Genomic DNA, 27,849 nt, shown 5'->3' with positions numbered 1-27,849 from the left:
GCCACCACGCCAGGCCAAGAGAACGGATTTTAAGGTGAGGGGCGGAGCTTATAATAATTCAGCTCTGAGGTGGGCGTGGTTCAGGGCCCGGGGCCGGGCTTAAAGGAGAAACTTTGAGGTAACAGGGTATTAGAGGTGGGACTTAGGAGAAGGTGCTGACGGGGGCGCACGACTGCTATAGAGACGGTGGGGAGAGAAGGAAGTACCTAAGAGAGGCGTAACTAAGGGAAGCTCCTGGGAGAGGGGAAGCTTAGCAGGAGGGGCTGAATGGGCCTGGGGTTTGGCTGCTTGGGATGGGGCTGAGTTGGGAGCGGGGATTAATTACAGAGATTATGTGAACGGTGCAGTGTCAAGTGTGGTAAACCATGGCTCTTGACCAGCATGCAGCAGAATCAGCTAGAGTATTTCAAAACACGGATCCCTAGACCCCCAACCCTAGGGCTTCTATTCTGCATGGTCTGAGCAGGCAGCCGGATGCTGCTGGCCTCCCAACTATGCTTGACAACCACTGACTTAAACGAATGCTTTAGAGGTGGGAGGTACTCAAAAGTCACGAGGGGCAGCTTAAATGCTATGGGGTGAAGGGGCGGGTCTTACATACAAGGGGCGGGACTTGGATGGAAGGGGCGGGGCTTGAGCAGAGGTGAAGTTCCAGAGAGCAGGAGCTTGGAGAGGGGGAAGAACAAGAGAAACTGCATGAGGGCGAAGGGAAGAAGACAGAGTTTGAGGCGGTGGGGGGCTTATAATTACGCTGTGAGATGGGAGTGGTTCAGAGCCAGGGGGCGGGGCTTCAGCGTGAGACCTGAGCCGGAGGTGTGGCTTAATCGGACGCCCAGAGCGTGTCGGGGGGTTCTCGGAGAAGAAGCGGGCACTCAGAGCGCAGGCGCACCTGGCTCCGCTCGCCCATCGGAAGCGGCCCAGGTTTTCACCGCTCTCGTCCCCGAGTCAGTGCGCAAGCGCATTTCCCCCATCCTGGTCCCCGCCACCGCCTCCTCTTTCCGACCCTCCACGCCGGCGCCTCGGGAACGGGCGCGACTTCCGCTTCCGGGCGGGCGGGCAGGCGGGCGGCGCGGGGCTGCCGGGGAGGGGGGAGGGGGCGGCACTTCCGGTCGGGCCCTCGGGTCTCCCCGGAGCGGCGGCGCCTCCTCCGCCTCCTCGGCCTCCTCCCGGCGGAGACCCCGGCGCCGGTGAGTGACGGGGTGCGTGGCCCGGGGGCCCGGGTGCAGCGGGGGCGGGGGGCCCCGCCCTGGCCCGCTCTGGTCCCCAGAACGTCCCCCAACCCCTAGCAAGTCAGTTCAGCTCCCGCCGGGCCCTTGCCAGGGGACTCCCAATCACTGCTTCCCCGTAAGACCCCTGCAGATAGCTCCCCGATGAACGCCTCCAGCTAGGATGACTGCCAAAGCGCTTTCATTCGTGGCGATGCCCTAAACGCCTGCCAGGGCCCCCAACTGATACCTCCTCGTAGGATCCCCTCCACAGAGCGCCCCCCGTCATTGCTTCCTCCAGGTCGGCCTCCAGATGCCATCAGCATCGCCCCTCCCCATGTAGGGCAGCTGCCCGTGAACCCTCTTATTCTTATCCTCTATATAATTCTCCCCAGAGTGTTGCCTTAGAGCTTTGCAGCAGAACTGCCCCCCGTTATCTCTGTCCATACACAGCAACGGCCTCCAGTGGCCCTGACCGCCTCCCTCCCCAGCAGAGCGCCCCTTCGTGGGTGTGAAAATACTTTCTATTCTGGTCAGCACCAAGAATGCCTTTTTCCTTTCTGCAAATCCTCCAGTGATTCCCCTTAAGAATACCCCTTTCAAAACCACCCCCCCTCGCAGCGGGACAGCTCCCTCTAGAATTCTTTCACACTCACATCCTCTCCCGCTTCAGGCAGAAATATCTGCCTGCTTAGCTCCAGGCTCCCATGAAATACTCCTGTACCTCCTCTCCCCCTACCCTCGTCGTGGTCAGTCCCCGTCTTCATTACTTCTGCCACAGAACAGTGTCCGGCAGTGAGGCAGTGAAGCCTTCCCTCCCAGAATGTTCCTCATCCTCTTCCTATGGCATGAACAACTGTTGCCCTGACCTGCAGCTTCTCACCCAGCTCTCTTGCCATCGTCCTGGACTCCCTAGGGAAGACCGTGGATTTCACCAGGGCGTAACTTCTTATAGGCATTCATTCTGCATTGAGCGCATATTCACTATTCTAGCAGCCATGAAGGGGAGCAATGCACACAGTCTTCTCACTGTCCAGGGTCTCACAGTCTTGTTGATCAGAAACGAGTCAACAAAGATACACGGGGTTTTGTGGGTTCTCTGAGAGCCTGATGAACTACTTTAGAGGGGAAACCTGAATTACAAGAGGCAGCTTAGCCATGCAAAGATCTGGGTGAGCAGGCAGCAAGAAAAGCAAGTGTAAAGGCCCTGAAGTGGCGGTGAGCCTGGTGAGCGGAGGAACAGCAGGGGAGGCCGGTGAGGGTGGAGCGGAAGATTTGAAGGGAAGAACAAGAGGAAGGAAGGTTTGGTCTCAAAAGGCTTTGGAGGTGAGGGCACTGGGATAAATTATCTAGCCCTTGGCACGTCTACCGAGCCCAGAATGTTCTCATTCTTTCATACGTTCATTGGTAAACACTTGTTGAACAACTGTTTAATGAGTACCTACTTTACACTGGGGGTACAACAGAGAACAAAACAGACAAGAATCCCTGTCCTCATGGAGTGGATATGCTAGTTGAGGGGGCGGATGATTAAGAAACAAAATACAGGCCAGGCGAAGTGGCTCATGCCTGTAATCCCAGCAGTTGGGAAGGCCAAAGTGGGAGGATCGCTGGAGGCCAGGAGTTCAAGACCAACCCCAGCAACATAGTGAGACCCTGTCTTTACAGGAAAAAAAAAAAAAAAAAAGCTGGGGGTGGGTGGTGTGCACCTGTAGTCCCAGCTATTCAGGAGGCTGAGGTGGGAGGACTGCTTGAGCCCAGGAGTTCCAGGCTGCAGTGAAAAAAAAAAAACAAAAAACACCAAGAGTATATATGCGTGCTCAAAGTAAAATATCATGGGATAAAGAGATAGAGCTGGGAGGGCCGTAGTTCAGAATGGCCTCCCCCAGGATATTCCTATGTCTTGTCATCTTGTCCCTCCCAAAAGCCACACACCAAAAAGTTATACAAGGGTAAAAATTCCCCTTCTCCTGGACAACTGTGGCCCACTGGGGGGCTGCTCTTATCAGCACCCCAACCCCAGGAGTGAAGTGATTAGGAGGATGAGCCCTGGATTCTACTAGGGTTCACAGCTTTGAGCAAACCACTCCCTCCTTTCCTAGCCTCATTCATTCACTTCTTCAAACGAAAATGCATCAAGCCAGGAACTGTTGTAGGTCCCGGGGATGGAACAGTGAGCAAGAGATAGAAATCTGGCCGGGCGCAGTGGCTCACGCCTGTAATCCCAGCACTTTGGGAGGCTGAGATGGGCGGATCACGAGGTCAGGAGATCGAGACCATCCTGGCCAACATGGTGAAACCTCGTCTCTACTAAAAATACAAAAAAAATTAGCCGGGCGTAGCGGTGGGCACCTGTAGTCCCAGCTACTCGGGAGGCTGAGGCAGGAGAATGGGGTGAACCCAGGAGGCAGAGCTTGCAGTGAGCCAAGATCATGCCACTGCACTCCAGCCCGGGTGACTGAGCGAGACTCTGTCTCAAAAAAAAAAAAAAAAGGAGATAAAAATCCTTGCCTTCAGGAAGCCAATCCTCTGCATGGGGAGACCAGCAAAATCAAGGCAAAGAAGTAGACTATGTGAGGTTATAAATGATGCTGAGCAGTAAGGAGAGAAATGAAGCAGGGTTGGGAGATAAGGATGTGGGCCTGAGTGACAGGTCACTGGTTACTGAGAGGCTCATTGAGAAGACAATTGGGGAGGAGGTGAAGGGGTGAGCCAGGTGGTTGCCTGAGAGTCAGAGTATTACAGGCAGCAGCAACAGCCAGTGCAAAGGCCCTGCAGCAGGAATGGAGTGGGCACATTGGAAGAGCAGCCAGGAGACTGTGGAGGTCATTGTAAGGACTGTGGCTTTCTTTCTTTCTTTCTTTCCTTTCTTTCCTTTCTTTCTTTCTTTATTTTGAAAAGGAGTTTCGCTCTTGTTGCCCAGGCTGGAGTGCAATGGTGTGATCTTAGCTCACTGCAACCTCTGCCTCCCGGGTTCAAGCGATTCTCCTGCCTCAGCCTCCCGAGTAGCTGGGATTACGGGCATGCACCACCACGGCTGGCTCATGTTGTATTTTTAGTAGAGACGGGGTTTCTCCATGTTGGTCAGGTTGGTCTCGAACTCCCGACCTCAGGTGATCCACCAGCCTCGGCCTCCCAAAGTACTGAGATTACAGGCGTGAGCCACCGCGCCCTGCCAGGACCGTGGCTTTTGAATGAGATGGGGTTACTGTTTGGTTTGGGACAGAGGATGGACATGGTTTGGTTATAGTCCTCCTGTCAGTAAAACGGGAATAATAGTAACACTTACCAGTTTGTTGTGAGGTTTGAATGAAACAAGCCACATAAGGCACCTAAGCACAATGCTTGTTAGAGGTCAACAAATGTTGGTGACTTGTCCTGCCCTTGGGTCAAGTCAAGTGACTTGGGATCCGGTAGCAGGGAGATGGGTGGAGCAATGCATATTTCCAGTATGAAGTGGGAGGGGGAGTCCTCCTTCATTCTGGAGGGAGAAATATTGAAAGACAGCATGTCATGGGACTCTGGAGCCTTGCTGCCTTTCTTCAACCCCTGGCCCTGCCACTAGTTAACAACATGACTTTGGAAGTTGGTTTATTTCTTTTTAAGAAACAGGGTCTCACTCTGTCGCCCAGGCTGGAGTGCAGTAGCATGAGCTCACTGCAACCTCTGCCTCCTGGGTTCAAGCAATTATCCTGCCTCAGCTTCCCAAGTAGCTGGGACTACAGGTGTGCACCACCACGCCCAGCTAATTTTTGTATTTTTAGTAGCGACCGGGTTTCACTATATATTGGCCAGGCTGGTCTCGAACTCCTGACTTCAGTTGATCCACCCACCTCGGCCTCCCAAAGTGCTGGCATTACAGGCGTGAGCCACCGTGCCTGGCCTGACTTTGGAAGTTTAATTCACCTCTCTGGCCCTCAGTCTCTTCCTTTGTATTTCAGAGTCAATGACTGTAACCATCTTCTAGGGTTACTGGGAGGATTCGTTGAGTCAACACACATCAGAGTTAGAAGCGTGTTGGGCTGGTAGAAAACGCACATCCAGTGTTATATGTTACTTTACGTTACTCTTATTAACAAACCCGAATTTCATCACAAGGCAGCGTTGTTGCAGCACAATGGCCCACAGTCTGGCATCAGAAAGACCTGGAATCAGTTACCTGCTTTCCTCTTTATGACCTTGGAGGAATGCCTTCCCCATGCTGCTCCTCAGTTTCCCCACTTATAAGATGGGCCCAGTAATGGTACAGGACTATGCCACATCCAGGCAATGACAAATCAAACTGGTCAGACAATAAATGTGAACCGTTAATACACTTGCTGTGGGACTCCTGTCCCTTGGTGGCGGTGGTGGTGGTGGTGGGCTGGGGGTGGGTCCCTCCCCATCATGCTTCTCTCCACATAAAACCCTCCTATGACATCCCTCCTTAAAAAGATACCAGTTTAGGCTTGAGTCGTGTGAAAGAGGAAATGTCTCTGGTTTCCTAGTGGAAATTATCATGAGCCCGATCGATTTTGTCCACCACTAATGTATCCCCTTCAGCATCTCCACACCCTGCCCTCAGTGCCCTCCTCATAACTTCACTGTCCCCAGAATTGCTTCTCCCAGGAATCCCTGGGATCATTTAGCTCCATTTCTGCTAAATGACCCCCTCTGTTCCCTCTGGGAGTTTGATCAGCTTAGTCTCATCCCTTCGTTCATTCCACAAATATCAAGATAGACATTCACGGCTGTACATTTCCCTCTGAGCACGACTTTGGCTGCACCTCCTCAGCTTTGGTATGTTGTTTTCATTTTCATTAATTGCTAAGCAGTTTGTTTGAGATGGAGTTTCGCTCTTGTTGCCCAGGCTGGAGTGCAGTGGCACAATCTTGGCTCACTGCAACCTCCACCTCCCAAGTTGAAACGATTCTCCTGCCTCAGCCTCCCAAATAGCTGGGATTACAGGTGCCCACCACCAAACCTGGCTAATTTTTGTATTTTTAGTAGAGACGGGGTTTCGCCATGTTGGCCAGGCTGGTCTTGAACTCCTGACCTCAGGTGATCCGCCCGCCTCGGCCTCCCAAAGTGCTGGGATTACAGCTGTGGGCCATCGCGCCCGACCAGCATTTTCTAATGTATGATTTCTTTGCGGACCCATTGGCAATTTTGGAAGGTGGTGTTTCATTTTCACATATCAGCAAATATTTGTCAAGCACCCACACTGTGCCAGGTGCTACGCTAAGTGCTGGGGTCACAGGGGCGAGCAAGACAGGCCAAGTCCTTGCTTTCCCAGAGACGGGCCAAATAGTGAACACACAGAAAAGGAATAACGAGTTGGTGGCAATAACTATAATGAAAAACCTGCAGCTGGATGAGGCGTAGAGAGTGAGGGGGTGGGGAGTGCTGAGTAGAGACCCAACCAGGCTCCAGAGGCCTTGTTGAAATCTGGGGAAGAACATTGTAGGTAGAAAGTAACCACCACCCCCTCCTACCAGGCCCCTTGTATAGACACCGCTCATAACCCAGAAGACACCCCTAAATAAAACTCTTACTCCGATAGTTCTTCCCTCACCTTCTTTCACTCAGGGAACAGCCCCCAGTGAAACACTGCTGGGGGGGGCAAGGGTGGGAATGGGGTTCAGCCGATTGATCCAGACTCTTACTCCGTGACGGATGGCTGGCAACTCACTTTGCCTCTCCGTGCCTTCGTTTTCTCATTTATCCAGTGGCGGTAACAGCTGCCCCTATTTCTTAGATTTGTGGGAAGTCAGTGAATTAATATGTGTAATGTGCTTAGAACCCCGTGGCTGGCCTCTAGGAGATGTCCAATCAGTGACAGCTATGATTAACATGTGCTCTAGTGGAGGCAAGCTAGGCAGGGCCTTCTTTCCCCAAACACTCTTACCCTTCCTCCCCATAGCGCCCTACATCACCCCCTACTCCCTGCATCCTTATGGCCTGTGTTTGCCTTCCTGGCCAGTCAGCCCCGCTCCAGAGCTGTCTCCCCAACTTAGGTTCCGCCTACAGCCTTCCAGCTACCACCCCAGCCACGCCTGTCCTCTTTCCGGAGATCAGATTAAACAGAGGGGGTGTGAAGGGCATGGGATGTTGAGTCTTGTCCAAGGACAAGGACACCCAGAGCTGGAGACTAAAAATATCTCACTCCAGGATGGTGTTTGGGGTGGGGGTGGAAGAGACACTCATCCCTCACCTGTGGGAGGAGAGAGCAGCCTGATGGATAGAGGAGAAAGGGTCCAAGCCTTGGTAGGAACCCCCTTGACCCCCACAGTGGGCTGGGCTTACAGCCAGGCCCCCACTGGGTAGGGATGATGGACAGAAAGCGGGTCAGACCTCACGGGCCCTTCACCCACTGACCCTCCGCCCACTTGGTGGAGGTGCTTCCCCAGGCCAGCAAGTAGACTAAGAACTCAGAGATCAGTTACGGGAGCTGAGGGTGTGGTGTGGGGTAACACATGGATACCTGCCATCTGGAATGAAAACTTGTGTAAAGGAGGTGCCAGAGAAGGATGCTGGGGTGGAGGGATCAGGAGAAGCCCCACTAAGGGCAAGGATGGAACTCAAGCTCCCTGCTTGTGTTGCTAGGCTTAGCCCAAGTGTATGATGTCATGGATGGCACAAATAGCTCAGGGGATTGAATGCATTCTGCTGATGTGTTTCCTTACGTTCTGTTCCAACCCCCTTGAATCTCCCTACAGTATAGGGGTCCCCCCCATTTTAAACATGGAGAAGGTGTGGATCGCAGTGGAGATGGGATTTGAACCGAGGTCTTTCCAAGCCCAGGGTCTGTGTTTTGATTGTATCAGACTACCTTCTGACTATATGCCAGCCCCCTTGCTGGAATTTGTCTCTCCCAGGCAAGCACATTCTCCTTTCTACCATCTATTATTATTAAAAGAGTGCACACCCCCATACTGACTGCCTTTTCAGTTCTCTAAGCTTGTCCTGACTTCCCTGCTTCTACTACTATTAGTAACAGTGATAACAGTATCATATCTCCTATTTTTTTAATTTTTAGAGCCAGGGTTTTGCTGTCACCCAGGCTGGAGTACAGTGATGTGATCAGAGCTCACTGTAGCCTCCACCTCCTGGGCTCAAGCAGTTCTCCTGCCTCAGCCTCCCAAAGTGCTGGGATGACAGGTGTGAGCCACTGCGCCCAGCCCATACCTTCTATGTACTGAGTGCTTACAGAGTTCCAGGAACTGCCCCCACTAAGAGCCTTACACATATGAGCGTGTTGAATCCACACAGCCCTGTGAGGTAGGCAAGTGCTTTGTCATCCCCAGGTGTAGATGAGGAAATGGAGGCACAGAGAGGTTCAGTCACTTGCCCATGGCCACACAGCTAGAAAGTGGCAGGGCTTACATTTGATTCTGGCCCCAGAGTCTTCCCTCCTAATTACGCTGATAGAAATTGTGATTCCCCTTATCCGTATGCTCATTTTAGGATAAAACCTGAAGGGATGAAGACGGAGGGCTGGGGGTGGGGTAGGGTGCAGGAGTATGGGGAGACAGCAGAGGGCCTGAGAGGGTTTGGAAAGAAAACTGAGTCCAGAGGCCCCCAGGGTGCTTGGACAATTGGAGTCTGAAAAGGAGAGAAAGTAGGGAGCCAGACCAGCAAGCTGGCTCACATCTGTAATCACCCAGCACTTTGGGAGGTGGAGGCTGGAGGATCACTTGAGTCCAGGAGTTTGAGACCAGCCTGGGCAACAAAGCAAGACCCCGTTTCTACAAATAATAAAGTAGAGGGCCTGCAGGTGGTGTGGAGAGGGTCTCCTCCACAAAGCTGTGTCAGGACCCCAGAAAAGATGGGAAGAGATAGAAGGAATTAGGGTAAAGAGAGATGGGGAGGAGAGTGGGAGTTGAGAACACAGAGAGGGAAGGTGAAGGTGAGTAGGAGAGTCCTGGGGCCAGGGAGCCAAGAGGAAGGGCTGCCCTTTGGGGTGGACAGGCAGCGGGACTGGAAGCCTAAACCTGGAAGGCGAGGGGGTGATCCGCACAAGGATGGATGAGTGGGCGCACAGCTCCATTCACCTGCGGGGAGACCCAGCACCGCGGCCGTGTCCTCAGCCCGGTCCTCCTCTTCACAGGGTCTCCCGTCTCCCACCCGCCGGAGATGGAGGCGAACCCAGCGGGCAGCGGCGCCGGGGGTGGCGGGAGCAGCGGCATCGGGGGCGAGGACGGGGTACACTTCCAGAGCTACCCCTTCGACTTCCTGGAATTCCTCAACCACCAGCGCTTCGAGCCCATGGAACTGTATGGGGAACACGCCAAGGCGGTGGCAGCCCTGCCCTGCGCCCCCGGCCCCCCGCCGCAGCCCCCGCCGCAGCCCCCTCCCCCGCAGTATGACTACCCGCCCCAGTCCACCTTCAAGCCCAAGGCGGAGGTGCCCTCCTCGTCCTCGTCCTCCTCCTCCTCCTCTTCGTCCTCCTCGTCGTCGTCGTCTTCGTCCTCTTCCTCTTCCCAAGCCAAGAAGCCCGATCCGCCCCTGCCGCCCGCCTTCGGGGCGCCCCCGCCTCCCCTCTTTGACGCTGCTTTCCCCACTCCGCAGTGGGGCATCGTGGACCTCTCGGGACACCAGCACTTGTTTGGGAACCTGAAGCGAGGAGGGCCTGCGTCCGGGCCGGGGGTGACACCTGGGCTGGGCGCTCCCGCGGGGGTCCCGGGGCCGCTTCCGGCCCCCTCGCAGACCCCGCCAGGACCCCCCGCGGCGGCGGCCTGCGACCCCACCAAGGACGACAAGGGCTACTTCCGGAGGCTGAAGTACCTGATGGAGCGGCGCTTCCCCTGCGGCGTGTGCCAGAAGTCCTTCAAGCAGTCCTCGCACCTGGTGCAGCACATGCTGGTGCACTCGGGGGAGAGGCCCTACGAATGCGGCGTCTGCGGCCGCACCTACAACCACGTGTCCAGCCTCATCCGCCACCGCCGCTGCCACAAGGACGTGCCACCGGCCGCGGGGGGCCCGCCCCAGCCCGGCCCCCAGCTCCCACCGCTGGGCCTCCCAGCACCCGCCGCCAGCGCTGCCACCGCCCCCGCCCCCTCCACGGTGTCCTCGGGCCCTCCAGCCACGCCCGCGGCGCCCGCCCCCGCCGCAGACGGGAGCACCGCCCCTGCTGGTGTTGGGGTGCCCCCTCCCGCCACCGCGGGTGGCGACGGCCCGTTCGCCTGCCCACTCTGCTGGAAGGTTTTCAAGAAGCCCAGTCACCTCCACCAGCACCAGATCATCCACACGGGCGAGAAGCCCTTCTCCTGCTCCGTGTGCAGCAAGAGCTTCAACCGCAGGGAGAGCCTGAAGCGCCACGTGAAGACGCACTCGGCCGACCTCCTACGCCTGCCCTGCGGCATCTGCGGGAAGGCCTTCCGCGACGCCTCCTACCTCCTCAAGCACCAGGCGGCCCACGCAGGGGCGGGCGCCGGGGGGCCTCGGCCCGTGTACCCCTGCGACCTGTGCGGCAAGTCCTACTCAGCGCCGCAGAGCCTGCTCCGCCACAAGGCCGCCCACGCCCCGCCCGCCGCCGCTGCGGAGGCGCCCAAGGACGGGGCGGCCTCGGCCCCGCAGCCCCCGCCTACCTTCCCCCCGGGCCCGTACCTCCTGCCCCCCGACCCTCCCGCCACCGACAGCGAGAAGGCGGCGGCGGCCGCGGCGGCAGTGGTGTACGGCGCCGTGCCAGTCCCGCTCCTGGGCGCCCACCCGCTGCTGCTCGGCGGCGCAGGGACCAGCGGGGCGGGAGGCTCGGGCACCAGCGTCCCGGGAAAGACGTTCTGCTGTGGCATCTGCGGGCGTGGCTTCGGGCGCCGCGAGACCCTGAAGCGCCACGAGCGCATCCACACGGGCGAGAAGCCCCACCAGTGCCCCGTGTGCGGGAAGCGCTTCCGCGAATCCTTCCACTTGAGCAAGCACCACGTGGTGCACACGCGCGAGCGGCCCTACAAGTGCGAGCTCTGCGGCAAGGTCTTCGGCTACCCGCAGAGCCTCACCCGCCACCGCCAGGTGCACCGGCTCCAGCTGCCCTGTGCCCTGGCCGGGGCCGCCGGCCTCCCCTCCACCCAGGGCGCATCCGGGGCCTGTGGGCCCGGGGCCTCAGGCACCTCTGCAGGGCCCACCGATGGGCTGAGCTACGCCTGCTCGGACTGCGGCGAGCACTTCCCAGATCTCTTTCACGTCATGAGCCACAAGGAGGTCCACATGGCAGAGAAGCCATACGGCTGCGACGCCTGCGGCAAGACCTTCGGCTTCATTGAGAACCTCATGTGGCACAAGCTGGTCCACCAGGCGGCCCCCGAGCGCCTGCTCCCGAGCACGCCTGGCGGCCCGCAGCCCCCGGACGGCTCCAGCGGCACGGATGCGGCCAGCGTGCTGGACAACGGGCTGGCGGGGGAGGTGGGAGCGGCCGTGGCGGCACTGGCAGGGGTGTCTGGGGGTGAGGACGCAGGCGGGGCGGCGGTGGCAGGGGCCGGCGGGGGTGCCAGTTCCGGCCCTGAGCGCTTCAGCTGTGCCACGTGCGGCCAGAGTTTCAAGCACTTCCTGGGCCTAGTGACTCACAAGTACGTGCACCTGGTGCGGCGGACCCTGGGCTGCGGCCTCTGCGGTCAGAGCTTCGCGGGCGCCTACGACTTGCTCCTGCACCGCCGCAGCCATCGGCAGAAGCGGGGTTTCCGCTGCCCGGTGTGCGGGAAGCGCTTCTGGGAGGCGGCCCTGCTGATGCGCCACCAGCGCTGCCATACGGAACAGCGGCCGTACCGATGTGGCGTGTGCGGCCGAGGCTTCCTGCGCTCCTGGTACCTGCGGCAGCACCGCGTGGTCCACACTGGCGAGCGGGCCTTCAAGTGCGGCGTGTGCGCCAAGCGCTTCGCGCAGTCGTCCAGCCTGGCAGAGCACCGGCGGCTGCACGCTGTGGCCCGGCCCCAGCGCTGCAGCGCCTGTGGCAAGACCTTCCGCTACCGCTCCAACCTGCTGGAGCACCAGAGGCTGCACCTGGGCGAGCGCGCCTACCGCTGTGAGCACTGCGGCAAGGGCTTCTTCTACCTGAGCTCCGTGCTGCGCCACCAGCGCGCCCACGAGCCGCCGCGGCCCGAGCTCCGCTGCCCCGCCTGCCTCAAGGCCTTCAAGGATCCCGGCTACTTCCGTAAGCACCTGGCTGCCCACCAGGGCGGCCGGCCCTTCCGCTGCTCCTCCTGCGGCGAGGGCTTCGCCAACACCTACGGTCTCAAGAAACACCGCCTAGCGCACAAGGCCGAGAACCTCGGGGGGCCTGGAGCAGGGGCGGGCACCTTGGCCGGAAAGGATGCCTGACCGAGGGGTTCCCATCCCACTCCCATCAGAAGCCCCCTTCTGGACTCCCACCTCCCGGGACTGATCAGACTCTCCCCCCTCCTCGCTGTTGCCCCATCCTTCAGAATTTCGGACGGACTGGCGACCTTCAGGGCGCACGCCCTACAGGCTCAAGACTGAATCACTTCCATCCTCGTCCTCTCTGCCCTCCCCTCATCCCATCAGACACTGAACCCATCCTCCGTCCAACTCTCGTTTGTGACCCTCATCAGTCCCCGTCCCAGCAGCACTCTGCCCCCAGTAAGTTTTGGCGGAGATGGGTCTGAACCGCCCCTCCCCCTCCTTTGGAATCTGGCTGGACAATGGAGTATAAGCAGAGTTGGGAGGGCGCAAGGGGGTGCTGGGTGCTCTTTGGGGTGGGGGGGTGGGGGGCGGGGTGGCAGACGCGGCTTGTACAGAGCGGAGAATAATAAATCTTACCATGAGGGCCGCTGGAGTCCATCCTTGCATCCCACCCAGGGAGAGTGGGGATTACATACACGGTGGCAAAGCACAAAGTTAAAACTTGTTTCCTCTGCAATTTTGATTCTGGGCGCCTCTGTCTCTCATTCACTCTAATTCGACAGGGACTTACTGAGGATTTGCTGTATTCCCAGCTTTAGTCTGAGCTGGGCAAATGGAGATGGACAAGACAGGTAAGTGTCTGCTCTCAGGAACTGACTTAACATGCCCGGACTCTTCCCCTTCCTGATGCTTTCAGCCTTCGTTCACTCTGCCACCACGTCCGGGGGCCTCCTGCCTGCCAAGCCCTGAGGTGGGTACTGGGGAAACAGATGAACTGGACATGCCCCTCGGCCTCAAGTAACATGAAAGAGAACTCCCATCCCGCTGCTGCAGTTGCTTCACTACTGTGTGCAGACTAATGGTCATGATACATCTCCCTCTTAGCACTTACCCTCCAGGATAATGATTGGGAGATTCAAAAGCCCATTCACAGCTCATGTTGGTGCTGGAAACAGTGAGATGTATGCCTGGCAATGTGTGTTTAGTTATCTCATTTGTTAGAAGGGCCTGGGGTCCTGAAGAACAAAGGTGCTCCAGGGACATATCGAAAATCCACAGAATTTGGACTCCAGGCCGGGCGTGGTGGTTCACGCCTGTAATCCCAGCACTTTGGGAGGCTGAGGAAGGCAGATCACTTGAAGTCAGGAGTTTGAGACCAGCCTAGCCAAAGTGGTGAAACCCCATCTCTACTAAAAATACAAAACTTAGCTAGGTGTGATGGCATGCACCTGTAATCCCAGTTACTCAGGAGGCTGAGGCAGGAGAATCACTTGAACTCAGGCGGCAGAGGTTGCAGTGAGCTGAGATCGAGCCACTGCACACCAGCCTGGGTGACAGAGTGAGACTCCATCTCAATAAATAAATAAATAGATAGATAGATAGGACTTCAGTCTCAGGGTACTTCAGTACAGAAACCTGAAGACGAGGCTGGGCACAGTGGCTCACGCCTGTAATCCCAGCACTTTGGGAGTCCAAGGCGAGCAGATCACCTGAGGTCAGGAGTTCGAGACCAGTCTGGCCAACATGGCGAAACATCTTCTCTACAAAAAGTACAAAAATTAGCCGGGCATGGTGGCATGCACCTGTAATCCCAGCTACTTGGGAGACTGAGGCAGGAGAATCGCTTGAACCCAGGAGGCAGAGGTTGCAGTGAGCTGAGATCACGCCACTGCACTCCTGTCTGGGCGACAAGAGCTAGACTCCATCTCACAAAAAAAGAAAAGAAAAAAAGAAAGAAACTTGAAGATGAAACTAAGTACGAGGGCACTGCCTGGGTGAGTCCTGTGTGACCCATAGGAGGGCAGCTACCCTGTGCGGCTCCATGTTCTAATGCTGAAGACCCAGCATGAGACAGACATTCTGCCAGCGCCCCCAAGGTTCAGGGTTCAGCAGTAATGTGGAAATGGAGCCTCACAATGTAAGGGACATGGAAGTATCACTAGGGGTTGAGGGAGCACAGAGGAGTCACCTTGTCAGAGTGGAAATGGGGCTAGAAAACCTTCTTAGGGAGAAGGTGATCCCTGAACGATGACTTAAACCAACTGAAGTTTGCCAGGTAAAGAAGTGGCAAAGAGGCCAGGCGTGGTGGCTCACACCTGTAATCCCAGCACTTTGGGAGGTCGAGGTGGGTGAAACATGAGGTCAGAAGATCGAAACCATCCTGGCTAACAGTGAAATCCTGTCTACTAAAAATACAAAAAATTAGCCAGGCGTGGTGGCGGGCGCCCGTAGTGCCAGCTACATGGGAGGCGGAGGCAGGACAATGGCGTGAACCCGGGAGGTGGAGCTTGCAGTGAGCCGAGATCATGCCATTGCACTCCAGCCTGGGTGACAGAGCGAGACTTCGTCTCAAAAAAAAAAAAATAAATAAATAAAAATGGAAAAAAAAAAAAAAAAGTGGCAAAGATTTCCAGGCGGAGAGTTTAGTGTGTTGAACTAAACCCTGCTATTCTAGAGAATTTAAGACAGGTTAGTGTGGCTGGAGGTTGGGTTCTTGGGGGCTAAATCTTGAAGGGTCTTGAATTCCAAATTGTGGGGCTTGGGAGATTTTATAGGGTAGAGGCTGGAAACTGGCAGCTGCAAGGCCGAATATGACTACCAACACATTTTTGTTTAGTCTGTGCAGTTTTTAAAAAAGTTTGACTTGACTGCCAACATTGGGAAATCAAAAGATTTTACACAACATTAACTAATGGAACTTCTGAAAGAAACTGGAAGATGTGGCAACCCAATCTGTGTTCCGGAGCTGAGCGGCCGTTACCCTTTTCTGATGGGGCACTCTCCAATTTGTTGAATCCCAACTCTTGAAACCTGGTGGCAATCACCATTATTTCATGTTGCTATTTTCCCCTTGAACCTGGACATCTTACTCATGTATTTACATTTTCACCCAGTTCCTGTAGGCATTTACATTTCCAAATCCTTCTCAAAGCCACAAGGAGCTGTGTCTTGGTGACAAGGATCTGCATGGATGCCATATGGAGAATGAAGAGGGCAGGTGGCCAGGCACAACGGCTCATGCCTATAATCCCGACACTTTGGGAGGCCGAGGCGAGTAGATCACCTGAGGTCAGGAATTTGAGACCAGACCAGCCTGGCCAACATGGTGAAACCCCATCTCTACAAAAAATACAAAAATTAGCTGAGCGTGGTGGTGCCCTTCTGTAATCCCAGCTACTCAGGAGGCTGAGGCAGGAGAATTGCTTGAACCCAGGAGGCAGAGGTTGCAGTGAGCCGAGATTGTGCCATTGGACTCCAGCCTGGGCAACAAGAGCAAAACTCCATCTCAAAAAATAAAAATAAAAAACAAAAGAGGGCAGCCACTGGACTGCTATGCAGTTGTCCATGTGTGAGACTACTGTTGGTCTACAAGTGTAGTGATGCTGAAAAGATGTTCCAATTCCAAAGATATTTAACTGGCTCAATTGAGGGAAACTGATCAGGGATTGGACATAAGGATGAGGATGAAGAAGGTTTAAACCTGCCCAGGAACCCAGCTTGGGTGGTGGTGCCAATGACATCAGAAGCATGGAAGTTTCTTTGAGGAAAATGGAATGAGTTCTGTTCACATTGTGAGTTATCTCATGGGGCCCACTGGGTGAACAGAAAGGTGTGCAAATCAGAGGCTCTCACTCAACAAGCATGCAAGGCACACTGAGAGTGCTTTTGCCAAACTTCCCTGACCCCCTCTCCTACAGCTGAACCACGTAACGTGTAACCACACAGTGGGGCGTATTCACTCCCCATTCTAAGGGTGGGGAAACAGAAGCTTGGAGGAAGGTATGATGCAACTCACTGCTGGTGGCAAGACCACGGTGTGGGCCCCTCCTCCCCCACCTCCCCAAAGTGGACAATCCCAATACAAGACCGACAGAGAAGCCCTTCACAAGGTCCTTTAATAGGAACAGAACTGAAGGTGTCACACCTCCAGCTCCCAAGTCCTCCTCTCGCTCCCACCACAGTGACTCTTTCACTCCACACCCTGGCCAGCCCACCATGCTGCTATCAGCCAGCCCTTCCTTGGGTTTGGTGGGGACTAGGCAGTAAGTTGTTTGCTTTGAACTGGGAGTGGAGGAAATCAGAGAAACCTGGGCTACCTTGAGGCTTGTGGGGGACCATGGGCTCTGAGGCTAAAGCTTTAGGAGGGGGATGCTAGGTAGCTGCTTGCTTTATGTGTTCTCAGTTGCCTCTGAAGAAGAGTGGATGGGTTAAGGACGGACCACAATGGGGGTGGGGGTGGGGGTGGCCGCTGTTGGAGTCCTATGGCCAGGCTTACATCCTTGAGGCTCAAGTGCTCTCAGCTGTGACTTGGAGACCCTCTGGCTTTGAGGTGATGGGATCCCAGAGTCTCTTCACAGATAACCTGGTGAGTGTCTTCTGCCTGAGGGTGGATAGGCATCCCAGGTCCAGTGCAATGCAGTGAGGTAGGCAAGAGACTCCATCCTGGTCCACCCATGGAGGACCAGAGCAGAACACTATGGTGGACCCCAATTCCCCCCTTCCATTCGATCCTGGCTCCTCCTCTGAAGTGCCCAGGCTCTGTCGTGACAGGCTGGGTCTTGCACAAGGACAAGCCAACCAAGAGGCATCGGGGCAGTGACATCCAGCCCGTGGACCTTGCCTTTGGCCGCACACCTGCAGAGCAGCAAGAGCTGCACCCGTCCTCTCCTAGGCCTGGCAGAGGTGCTGTGTGGGCGTGTGGGAGTCTGGAGCCCGGCCCTCTCCCTCTGCTCTCCATCGTTAGCAGCTCACAGCCATCCCTGCAGCTGTCATCTCTCCCCCAATCTCCCCTCTTCTGTCCCCTGCCTCCGTTTCCCCACCCCCGCCCCCCGGGTCGGCCACCTACCTCTGCCTTAACTAACCCATGTTCCTGCAGCCTACTGGTCCGCCTCCACCTTCACCTTCACGGTCTCCCCCCGCCCCTCCTCCGCAGGGTCCCCTGCCCCACACCGGCTCCCCGACCCCTGAGCCACCGACGAGCCCAGCTGGCCTCCAGAGTCTCCCAGCCCCGGCCCCGGCCCGTGGAAGTGGGTGCGCTGGTGCTTGCGGAAGTTGGAGGAGTTGTTGAAGGTGCGGTCGCAGAGCGTGCAGCGGAACGGGCGCTCGCCCGTGTGGATGCGGGCGTGGCCGCTAAGCACCGAGGACTGGGTGAAGCCCTTGCCGCAGATGCCGCAATGGTACGGCCGCTCACCAGTGTGCACGCGCTCGTGGTCTCGCATGTCTGAGGAGCGGCGGAAGGGCTTGGCGCAGAACCTGCAGGCAAAAGGCTTCCCCACCGCTGCGCCCGCCGCCGCCGCCGCCATCACCACCTCCGCCCTTTCCGGGGCTACCCCGGGCCTCTGTTCTGCAACGGCCGCTACGTCCAGAGGCCTCCGAGAGGTGCCCGGCTCCACCCCGTGTCGGTGCTGGTGCCGGAGCAGGGGCGCCAAGGCCTTGAAGGCGCGGGGGCAGAGCGCGCAGCGGTAGGGTCGTTCCCCTGTGTGCAGGCTGTAGTGTGCGCGCAGGCTGGCGGGGCCCGGGCAGCTGTGGCCGCACACGTGGCACCGGCTCGGGTCCCCACCAGGCCCGCCTCCCTCGGCCCCGGCCAGGTGGCCATGTTCGTGGAACAGCAGCTCGGAAACCAGCCGGAAGGCAGCAGGGCACAAGGCACAGTGGAAAGAACCTGGCTCTGGGGGCTCAGGGACCAGTGTGGTGTCTGTCACCTTCACCACCTGGATCTCGATGAGGTCACTCGGGGGTGTGCCGGGCCGGCAGTCATCAGGCACCAGGACCTGGGCAAAAGGAGAAGAAACAGGAGCCTGTGGAACCTGCCTCAAGATCGCCCCAGCACGCCCCAATTATTAAAGCTTCGGCTCCTTTATTATTTTCAGACAGGGTCTCAAACTGTTGCCCAGGCTGGAGTGCAGTGGCACGACCGTGGCTCATTGCAACCTCGACCTCCTGGGCTCAAGCGATCCTCCCACTTCAGCTTCCTGAGTAGCTGGGACTACAGGCGTGCACCACCACACTCAGCTAGTTAAAAAAAATTTCTTTCTGGCCGGGTACAGTGGCTCAGGCCTGTAATCCCAGCACTTTGGGAGGCCAAGGCAGGTGGCTCACTTGAGGTCAGGAGTTCGAAACCAGCCTGGCCAACATGGCAAAACACCATCTCTACTAAAAATGCAAAAATTAGCCAGGTGTTGTGGCTGCTGCCTGTAATGCTAGCTACTCGGGAGACTAAGACACAAGAATCGCTTGAACCCAGGAGGTGGAGGTTGCAGTGAGATGTGATCATGCCACTGCACTCCAGCCTGGGTGACAGAACAAGACTCTATCTTAAACAGCAAAACAAAAAAAATTATTATTATTATTTTTTAACGTTGAGGGAGTCCCACTACGTTGCTCAGGCTGGTTTCCAACTACTGGGCTCAAGAGATCCTTCTGGCTCTGCCTCCCAAAGTGCTGGAATTGCAAGCGTGAGCCACTGCGCCTAGCCCATCCTCCAGCATTCTGTTGTATCCTCATCAACATTTCCCCTCCTGTCCAAAATATATTATGGATCCCACCTTTTCTTCTCCACCCTACTTAAAGCTCTATCACTTGGTGCCTCCACAATTGAAAAACCCAAGGGCATCTTTGTTCCTACTTCTGCTGGCTTGTAACCCACCTCCCTAGAATAGTCTGAAGGTCTTTCGAAAATGTAAATCAGATCAAGTCATTTTTCGCACTCAAAACCCTCCAATGGCTCCAAATGTACTTATCCCAAAACGTCACTATAATATCTGTGGCGACGTAGCTCCACTTATCTCTCTGACCCCAGCTTAAACATAAGCCAGCACCCAGCTGACTTCTCTCATCTAAATTTAGCTCCCCCACCCCCACGGTATTGGCTCAATTTTTATTTCCTTTATAGAACATATCACAGTGACTCTCATTGATTGTTTCTCTCCCCTCAAGAGACTGCAGGCTCCAAGAGAACACAGCCCTTGTCTGTCTTGGTCACTTCTCTATTTACAGAGCCCAAGTAGGAGCTCAGTAAATGTTCGTTGAATGAATGAATGTCCTCAATTACTCTAATTCTGAGTGGGGGAACGTGGAGGAAGTTCCAAAGTCACCTAGACCACCCACTCTACTCCCAAATCCTCCCTTGGGCATTCGAGAAGCATCATTAAGACCCTGCAGAATTATCCCCTACCCCAACACAGGTGCTCCAATCATAATCCCCCACGTTTTTCAGGGTCACCTTCCCAACCTTCTACCCTAGAATTAGCCCTATAATTTGAGGCCCCGCCCCTTACAAGGCTCCACCCAAATTATGCAAATTATCCATGGTAAGCCCCCTTCCCTGGACCCAAACCCGCCCCACAAGACAACACCGTCCTCAGACTCCGCCCCATCCAGCCCCGCCCACCACCCATAGGTTCCTCCCACGCCCCGCCCACCAAGGCATGATCTCCTCCCCTGCCCCGCCCCTCGCGCAACCCCAAGAAGCCCCACCCCCAGGGCCACAGCACTAAATACCTCCCCCGCCCACCCCTCATAGGCCCCGCCCCGGCCCCGCCCCCTACACTACGACCTCCTCCCACCTCAAGCCCCACGCCCAGGCCCCTTCCTTGCCCGCACCAGGTCCAGTGGCTCCTGGTATCGCGACTCCTGGGTCGGTGCGCTCGGACTCCGGGGCTCCGGGCGCGCAGCGGCCATCTTGTGCCCAAGCCCCGCCCCCGAGGCCAATGTTCTCTCTGAAAAGGGGTGGGGCTCGAACTGGCGTAGGAGCTACTGCGCAGACGCACTGCGGGGCGGCGGGGGGCGTGGCGCAGCAGGGGGCGTGGCGTGGCGGGGCGTGGCGGCTGAGCACGAGAGAAAGTGAGTTGTTCACTCTCTAATTACCTGTTGGTCCCTCCGAGGGGACGCTCTGATGGCACTAGGACGCCTGTAACACCCTGGGAACAAATCCCAGCGTTTCTTCTAAACCAACGCAGGCCGACTCGAGGCTCTAGCAGTCAGGGGAACCTCAGCAGAGCTGAAGATGCTTTGCTTTGTTTCCACAGTAAACGCTTTTGTGGTTACCTCTGCCCTGCTCATGACAACATAATGACGCCAAGTTTATAAATGTCGGTGTAGGCCGGGTGCGGTGGCTCATGCCTGTATTCTCAGCTACTCGGGGGGCTGAGGTGGGAGGATCGCTTGAGGCTGGGGAGTCGAGGCTGCAGTGAGCCATGATCTGGCCACTGCATCCAGCTTGAGCGACAGAAAGACTCTGTCAAAAAAAAAAAAAAAAAAAAAAGGGCAGTGGAGAGAAAAATATTCAGTAAACAGCAACACAGGTGGTCCTGGGAGGATGCAAAAACCCGCAAGCTGATGTTATGTTTGGGAGGAAAGACCTCAAAGACGCGGGGTTTTCGGCACCAAAGACAGGGCTTTTCTTAGCTGCCCAGTTTGGTCATTCCTGGAGGTGTCACCTTGGATAAGTCACTACACTTCTCTGGACCATTTTTCTTTCTTCTGTATGGAACTGTAGAAGCATTGTGACAAACCACTGAGAAGAGATATGGAAGAGTTTGGAAACGTCTTTAAGTAGTTTTCTTGAAAGGGCAGGATAGGAGATACTTAAATATGATCCTAATTATGATCCTTTCATTCATAAATATATATGAAATTATATTTTGTGATATAGTGGTGTAAAATAAAAATAAACACCACTTAGGCTGTATCTCCTCCTCCTTCTTTTTTCTTCTTATTTTATAGAGATGGGGGTCTTGCTGTCTTACCTTGCCCAGGCTGGTCTTGAACTCCTAGCCTTAAGCGATCCTCTGCCTGGTCTTCCAAAACTATATTCCCCTTTCTTTTCTTTTGATTTATATATATATATATATATATATTTTTTTTTTTTTTGGTTTGTTTGTTTGTTTTTGAGACAGCGTCTCGCTCTGTCGCCCAGGCTGGAGTGCAGTGGCATGATCATGGCTCAGTGCAACCTCTACCTCCCAGGCTCAAGCGATTCTCCTGCCTCAGCCTCGTGAGTAGCTGGGACTACAGGCATGTGCCACCACGCCTGGCTAATTTTTGTATTTTTAGTAGAGACAGGGTCTCACCATGTTGGCCAGGCTCATCTCGAACTCCTGACCTCAGATGATCTGCCCACCTCAGCCTCCCAAAGTGCTGGGATTACAGGCATGAGCCACCGCGCCCAGCCTAAAATAAATGTTTAAATGTTGTGGGTCTCTAAGAGTATCATGGGCCCTAGGCACTGTATCTACTACTGTGTCTAATGCGTAAGTCAGCCTTTTCTGTCCAGGTTTCCTAATTTGCAAAATGAGGATGATAATAAAACCTACTTCACACAGTTGCTATGATGATTAAAGAAGTCATTATATGTAAAGTATTTTGGACAATGTATGGCACACAGTAGGTGCTATGAGTTAGCTATAATAATTACTACCATTTGGCACTCTCACTAGCAATAAATAGGGACCTCTGTTGCTTAACAGTCTTATCAATATCTGATAGTCAAACTTTAAAATGTTCAGTAATCTCTCGGGTGTGAAATCATTTCATTTCTTTTCTTTTCTTTTTTTTGAGAAACAGCCCAGGCTGGAGTGCAGTGGCGTGATCTCAGCTCACTGCAACCTCTGCCTCCCTGATTCCAGCAAATCTCCTGCCTCAGCTTCCCGAGTAGCTGGGACTACAGGCGCCCACCACCACGCCTGGCTTTTCTGTATTTTTGGTAGAGATGGGGTTTCATCGTGTTAGCCAGAATGGTCTTGATCTCCTGACCTCGTGATCCGCCTGCCTCACCTCAGCCTCCCGAAGTGCTGGGATTACAGGCGTGAGCCACTGCGCCTGGTCTATTTCTTACTGAGAAGCTCTTTATTAAAAGAGATCATTTATAGCACATAGAACTCATCCCCCAGTTTCCCTTTTTTGAGAGCTGGAAGTATGTCATCTCTGCATCCGTATAGAGAAGGCACGTATATGCCTCAGTGAGTGTTTGGTGGATGAACGAGTGAGAAATTGAATTCATGCAGGTGGAAGAATTTTGTGCCAGAGCTTAAGGCTATTGAGTATTTTTTTCCCCCTAACCCCGCTAAAGCTATTACATATTCACAGAGGAGAGCACTATTTAGTGGAATTACCATAAGCTTTCAAATCAGGCAAACCTGGGTCCAGATCCATTTATCCACTTGCTGTGCAATTCTGGGCAAGCAACATCACTTCTAAGTGTCTAGCTGACATCTACAAAGTGGGCACCATAATGCCATTTGGCAGGGTTGTAGTTAGAATGCCACCAATTGAGAATGCTGAAGGTGTATGTGATGCCTGGAACCAACTGGTGCTCAATAAATGTGGGTTCTGGCTGGGCGTGGTGGCCCCGTCTCTACTAAAAATACAAAAATTAACGTGCACAGTGGAGCATGCCTGTAGTCCCAGCAACTTGGGGAGCTGAGGCAGGAGGATTGCTTGAGCTTAGGAAGTTGAGGCTGCAGTGAGCCAAGATCACGCCACTGCACTCTGGCCTGGGTGACAAAGTAAGACCCTGTCTCAAAAAATAAACATCAAATAAATATAAAATTTTAAAATTTAAAAACAAATCTGGGTTCCTTGCCTTTTCGTCTGTTGTCTGGTTTCTGAGTCCCTCAGTGCCTAGCAGAACACTAATAGACTACTGCATGACTTGCGACCAGAAGCCCGGCTACACGGAGCCATTAGAAAATTGCAGGAAGATTTTAGTGGGGTGTGGTGGCGGGCGCCTGTAATCCCAGCTACTCGGGAGGCTGAGGCAGGAGAATTGCTTGAACCCGGGAGGTGGAGGTTGCAGTGAGCCCAGATAGCACCATTGCATTCCAGCCTGGGAGACAGAGCAAGACTCCATTTAAAAAAGAAGAAAAGAAAAGAAAAGAAGAGAAGAGAAGAGAAGAGGAAAAGGAAAAAGAAAAAGGCAGGAAGAGTCTTGGACTTGGAATCAGAAGATTTGCCTCGCTTCTTTCCATCTCTACCTTCCTGTAAAACCTGAGCACTTCACTTCTCCTCATGGAACCTAGATTTCCTGCCTTTTAAAAGAAATTGGCTGATAGAGTTAGCTAGATGGCTCTGCAATTCCTCTCCCTTTCATTTTTCTGTGTACCCAAGAAAACTGAAATATACGTGCACACAAAAACTTGTAAACAAATGCTTGTAGCAGTATTATTCATAACAGCCAAAAAGCAGAAACAACCCAAATGTCCATAAACAACATGTGGTATATCCATAGAGTGGAATATTATTTGGCCATAAATGAGTAAAATACTGATCTGTGTGACAACATGGATGAACCTTTAAAACATTATGCTAACTTAGAGGCTGGGAAGGGTGTGTGGTGGAAGCGGGGATAAATGAAGGTTGGTTAATGGGTACCAACATACAGCTACATAGAAGACATACTTTTTTTTTGCGATGGAGTTCTGCTCTTGTTGCCCAGGTTGGAGTGCAGTGGCGTGATCTCGGTTCACGGCAACCTCCGCCTCCCGGGTTCAAGCAATTCTCCTGCCTCAGTCTCCTGAGTAGGTGGGATTACAGGTGCCCACCAGCATGCCCGGCGAATTTTTGTTTTTAGTAGAGACGGGGTTTCACCATCTTGGCCAGGCTGGTCTAGAACTCCTGACCTTGTGATCCACCCGCCTTGGCCTCCCAAAGTCCTGGGATTACAGGTGTGAGCCACTGTGCCCAGTCTGTATATTGCAAAGTAGCTAGGAGAGAGCACTTGAAATGTTCCCAACACATAGAAATGATGAACACTCAAGAATGGTAGTTACCCCAAATGCCCCGATTTGATTGATCATTACACATTCTATGCGTGTCACAAATAATCACATGTACCCCAAACTATGTAAAATATTATGTGTCAATAAAATAAAATTTAAAAATAGATTAAGTGAAAGAAGCCAGGCACAAAGGACCACATATTAGAAGACTATTAATACCAGAATAGGGTAATCTGTAGCGGCAGAGTGTAGCTTTGTGGTTCCTTAGGGTGGGTGGGGATAGAGAGTTGGAGGGAAAGAAGAATAGAGGAGTGATACCTAAAGGGCATGGGATCTCTCTTTGAGGTGATGAAAGTGTTCTAACGCTGACTACCGTGAAATTTGCACACAACTATGAATATACTGACTATTGAATTATACACTTTAAATGGGTGAGTTGGGTGGGGTTCAGTGGCTCATGCCTCTAATTCTAGCACTTTAGGAGGCAGAGGCAGGAGGATCCCTTGAACCCAGGAGTTCCAGACCAGCCTGGGCAACACATCACCACAGCCATCTCTACCAAAAACAAAACAAACAAAACCAAAAAACAAAAGCAAAAAAAGCCCGGCGTAGTGTTGCATGCCTGTAGTCGCAGCTACTTAGCAGGTTGAGGTGGGAGGATTACCTGAGCCCAGGAGGTTGAGGCTGCAGTGAGCCATGACCGTGCCACTGCAATCCAGCCTGGGCAACAGAGCAGCCAGACCCTCTCTCAAAACTAACTAAATAGGCCGGGCGCGGTGGCTCATGCCTATAATCCAGCACTTTGAGAGGCCAAAGTGGGTGGATCACCTGAGGTCAGGAGTTCCAGACCAGAGTGGCCAACATGGTGAAACCCTGTCTCTACTAAGTAAATAAACAAACAAACAAATAAATAAATTAGCCAGGCCCACGTGGTGGCACACACCTGTAATCCCAGCTACTCGGGAGGCTGAGACAGGAGAATTGCTTGAACCCAGGAGGTGGAGGTTGCAGTGAGCCAAAATTGGGCCACTGCACTCCAGCCTGGGCAACAGAGTGAGACTCCATCTCAAAAAAACTACAGCCAGGCACAGTGGCTCATGCCTGTGATCCCAGCACTTTGGGAGGCCAAGGCAGGATGATCACCAGAGGTCAGGAGTTTGAGGCCAGCCTGACCAGTATGGTGAAACCCCGTCTCTACCAAAAATACAAAAATTAGCCAGGCATGGTGGCGGGTGCCTGTAATCTCAGCTACTCAGGAGGCTGAGGCAGGAGAATCGCTTGAACCCAGGAGGCAGAGGTTGCAGTGAGCCGAGATCACACCACTGCACTCCAGCCTGGGTGACAGAGCAAGACTCCATCTCAAAATAATAATAATAATAATTGGCTGAACATGATGACCTTTCAGGATCAAACTGTAGATGCTATTTAAAAACTATAAACCTGGTATGGTAAGTATGTGGATGTTCACTATGCAATTCTTTCAACTTTTCTATATATTTGAAATTTTTCATAATAAAATGTTGGTGTGGGAGCCTGTAGACTGTTTTTGTAATCTGAATTTTGAAAACCTCAAATCAATTCCATGATAATTCTCATGATACTGTAAGTTCCCTGAAGGTAGACACCATGTTCACATCTTCACCTCCCATATCTCTGGCGTCCATACTAGTGTCTGGGAGTATTCAGATATTCAATACACACGAATTGAATTAGTGAATCAACACATAAGTGTATTGAATGTGAAATGAATACAGAGATGAATAAGGAGCTGGTAACAATGGCCGTCTGAAGTCCTACGCCAATAGTAATCCTCAGAGATCCTCCTCAAACCTTCCTGTTCGATCTGCAAAGTAACAATAACATTAACAATTATAGCTAATATATATTGAGCGCTCACTGACTGTGAGGGGAGGCAGGTCCAGATTTTGCAGAAAGCAAAGAAGCTTATCCAATTAAGAAAAAGAGTACTAAGCTAAAAATACAAAATAAGATACGCAAGCGAACATTTAGTATGAGAAAATAAATCCCACCTAATTACATTTACAAGATGATAATTACCATATGCAACCTCCAATTACAAAGCATACAAGACATTTTTATTAATTTACAGCCTTACACAGCTCTGTAACACTTTCCTCCCTGCATCCTTCGATCTGTACTTCATACCACAACAGTTTACAGTTTAAGCAAGTTTTATTTCAGATTCAGGACAGTTGCAGATTTAGCACGGTCAAGTTTGGGAAAATCAAAATCACGTTTCTTTCAGGTATGAATTTAAGTTTACAAGGCATGGCAAACTTTTTTGAGCAGTGACTAATCTTAACTATTCTTTGAATTGTTGACACCCATTAGGTAGGGAAGTGGTCGTGCCCGCTAGGAGCCTCGGAAGCTTAAGCTTTGTTAGCTTCGTGGTAAATCCACCTGAACAGCTACGTTTAACGACTTTTAAGGGAAAGAATCATACCCGCTTTGCTACACGAAAGGGGAAATCCTGAGAGGTAAGACTGGACTCCGGCTTGGAACCGGATTGTGGGGGCCCTCCACGCCTCTCAGGACCCTTCTTGTCGTGACCTACCCCGCCTATCTTCCAAAAGAAAAACACGGAGGTTCCCAGAACGGAGAGTCGGGAGCCCCAGCTGGCTCCTGGCTGGTTCTGAGCGAGTTCCTCCCCATTCTGGCGCCTGAGGTTTTCGTCTGTGTGATGAGGTGGGCACGTCCCGATCTCCCCGTTGGTTCCCAGGGCTGTCAGAACAAAAATGAACGAGAGACAGGAAGCCCCGCTGCGGAGAGTGATCGTTTGGGGAGTTGGGGGGGCGGAGGGGTCCCCACTTACTGAAGGGGGTGGGGTGGGTCAGAGCGGAGAGCGGCTCCTTCCTCTGGGAGCCTTGTGTTTCCAGCCGGAGCGTTTTCGCAAAGGGCCCGAAACGCGCTCCTTTTTCCCAGGGACTCTCCCCAGTCACGGCCCGGGCCTTTCCTAAAAGCACTCTCACTGGCCGCCGTTTCCTCTCGGCTGGACCAGAGAGGCAGCCCGGATAGCCGACCCAACCCGCCTAGGACCCGCTGGCTCCAGTGCTGAGGAGCTTAGAGAAGGAGAAGTTGTAACAAGGCGGACGGCTGGGCCTGGGGAGATGGGGGAACCATAGAGAGGCGGGCGGGTAGAGGGGCCAGTGTGGGAGTGCAGACGAGAGGAAGCATGCGGGTAGATGGGGAAGAAGGGAAAACACTAGAGACGCGGGGCGGCTAGACGGGCTGTCATGAGCGAGATGCAGTGTGGGGCGGGCCTCTGGCCTCCGAAGGCGGGAACGGAAAACGTATCTTGGGTTGAGGGATGTTGGCATGTCGGGAGGACTTTAGTCTCAGTCCAACGCTACCAGCGTGCCCTAGAGCTGTGAACTCTTAGTCGGCTTCATATTATTTGTCACTCGTAAAACAGGAATGATTCTGTTACCGCTCAGAGTGATGAAATAAAATCATGTATGAAAGGACCAAGCATAATGCCTTTGCACAGACAATATGGGACACCTGGAAACGGCTGCTAGTATTATTTTCCCACTCTGAAGTTCTTCTGCAGCTCTGAAGTTCATCAGGGAATT

General features: G+C 53.8%; 2 protein-coding genes and 1 long non-coding RNA gene across 3 annotated transcripts; 1 reads left to right on the top strand and 2 right to left on the bottom strand.

Moving 5' to 3' along the window:
- Positions 1–656: 656 nt before the first annotated feature.
- ZNF865 (zinc finger protein 865) lies at positions 657–12,966 on the top strand. Its single transcript, XM_007998183.3, has 2 exons — positions 657–1,187; positions 9,295–12,966. Exon 2 carries the CDS (start codon positions 9,321–9,323, stop codon positions 12,495–12,497), a length of 3,177 nt encoding a protein of 1,058 aa, XP_007996374.3. The 5' UTR covers positions 657–1,187; positions 9,295–9,320; the 3' UTR covers positions 12,498–12,966.
- A 3,451-nt stretch (positions 12,967–16,417) lies between these two features.
- On the bottom strand, positions 16,418–20,318 carry ZNF784 (zinc finger protein 784). Its single transcript, XM_007998184.3, has 2 exons — positions 20,142–20,318; positions 16,418–18,310 (listed from the first exon to the last, which is right to left on the bottom strand). The coding sequence occupies exons 1-2, from the start codon at positions 20,217–20,219 to the stop codon at positions 17,417–17,419; spliced, it is 972 nt and encodes a 323-aa protein (XP_007996375.3). The 5' UTR covers positions 20,220–20,318; the 3' UTR covers positions 16,418–17,416.
- A 5,642-nt stretch (positions 20,319–25,960) lies between these two features.
- LOC103235332 (uncharacterized) lies at positions 25,961–27,417 on the bottom strand. The gene is made up of 3 exons (XR_497810.3): positions 27,090–27,417; positions 26,832–26,998; positions 25,961–26,099 (listed from the first exon to the last, which is right to left on the bottom strand). It is a non-coding gene; the product is annotated as an uncharacterized lncRNA (long non-coding RNA).
- Between the last annotated feature and the right edge of the window lie 432 nt (positions 27,418–27,849).

This window comes from Chlorocebus sabaeus, chromosome 6 (assembly GCF_047675955.1).
Source record: "Chlorocebus sabaeus isolate Y175 chromosome 6, mChlSab1.0.hap1, whole genome shotgun sequence".
Lineage (NCBI taxonomy): Eukaryota > Metazoa > Chordata > Mammalia > Primates > Cercopithecidae > Chlorocebus > Chlorocebus sabaeus.
Note: the sequence above shows the minus strand (reverse complement) of the source record. Positions and strands in the feature narration are given on the sequence as shown.

Coding starts and splice junctions, on each gene's coding strand:
- ZNF865 (XM_007998183.3), top strand. CDS start 9,321: ATGGAGGCGAACCCAGCGGGCAGCGGCGCCGGGGGTGGCGGGAGCAGC.
- ZNF784 (XM_007998184.3), bottom strand. CDS start 20,219: ATGGCCGCTGCGCGCCCGGAGCCCCGGAGTCCGAGCGCACCGACCCAG. Junction 18,311..20,141: donor ACCAGGAGCCACTGGACCTG/GTGCGGGCAAGG, acceptor CCTTTTGCCCAG/GTCCTGGTGCCTGATGACTG.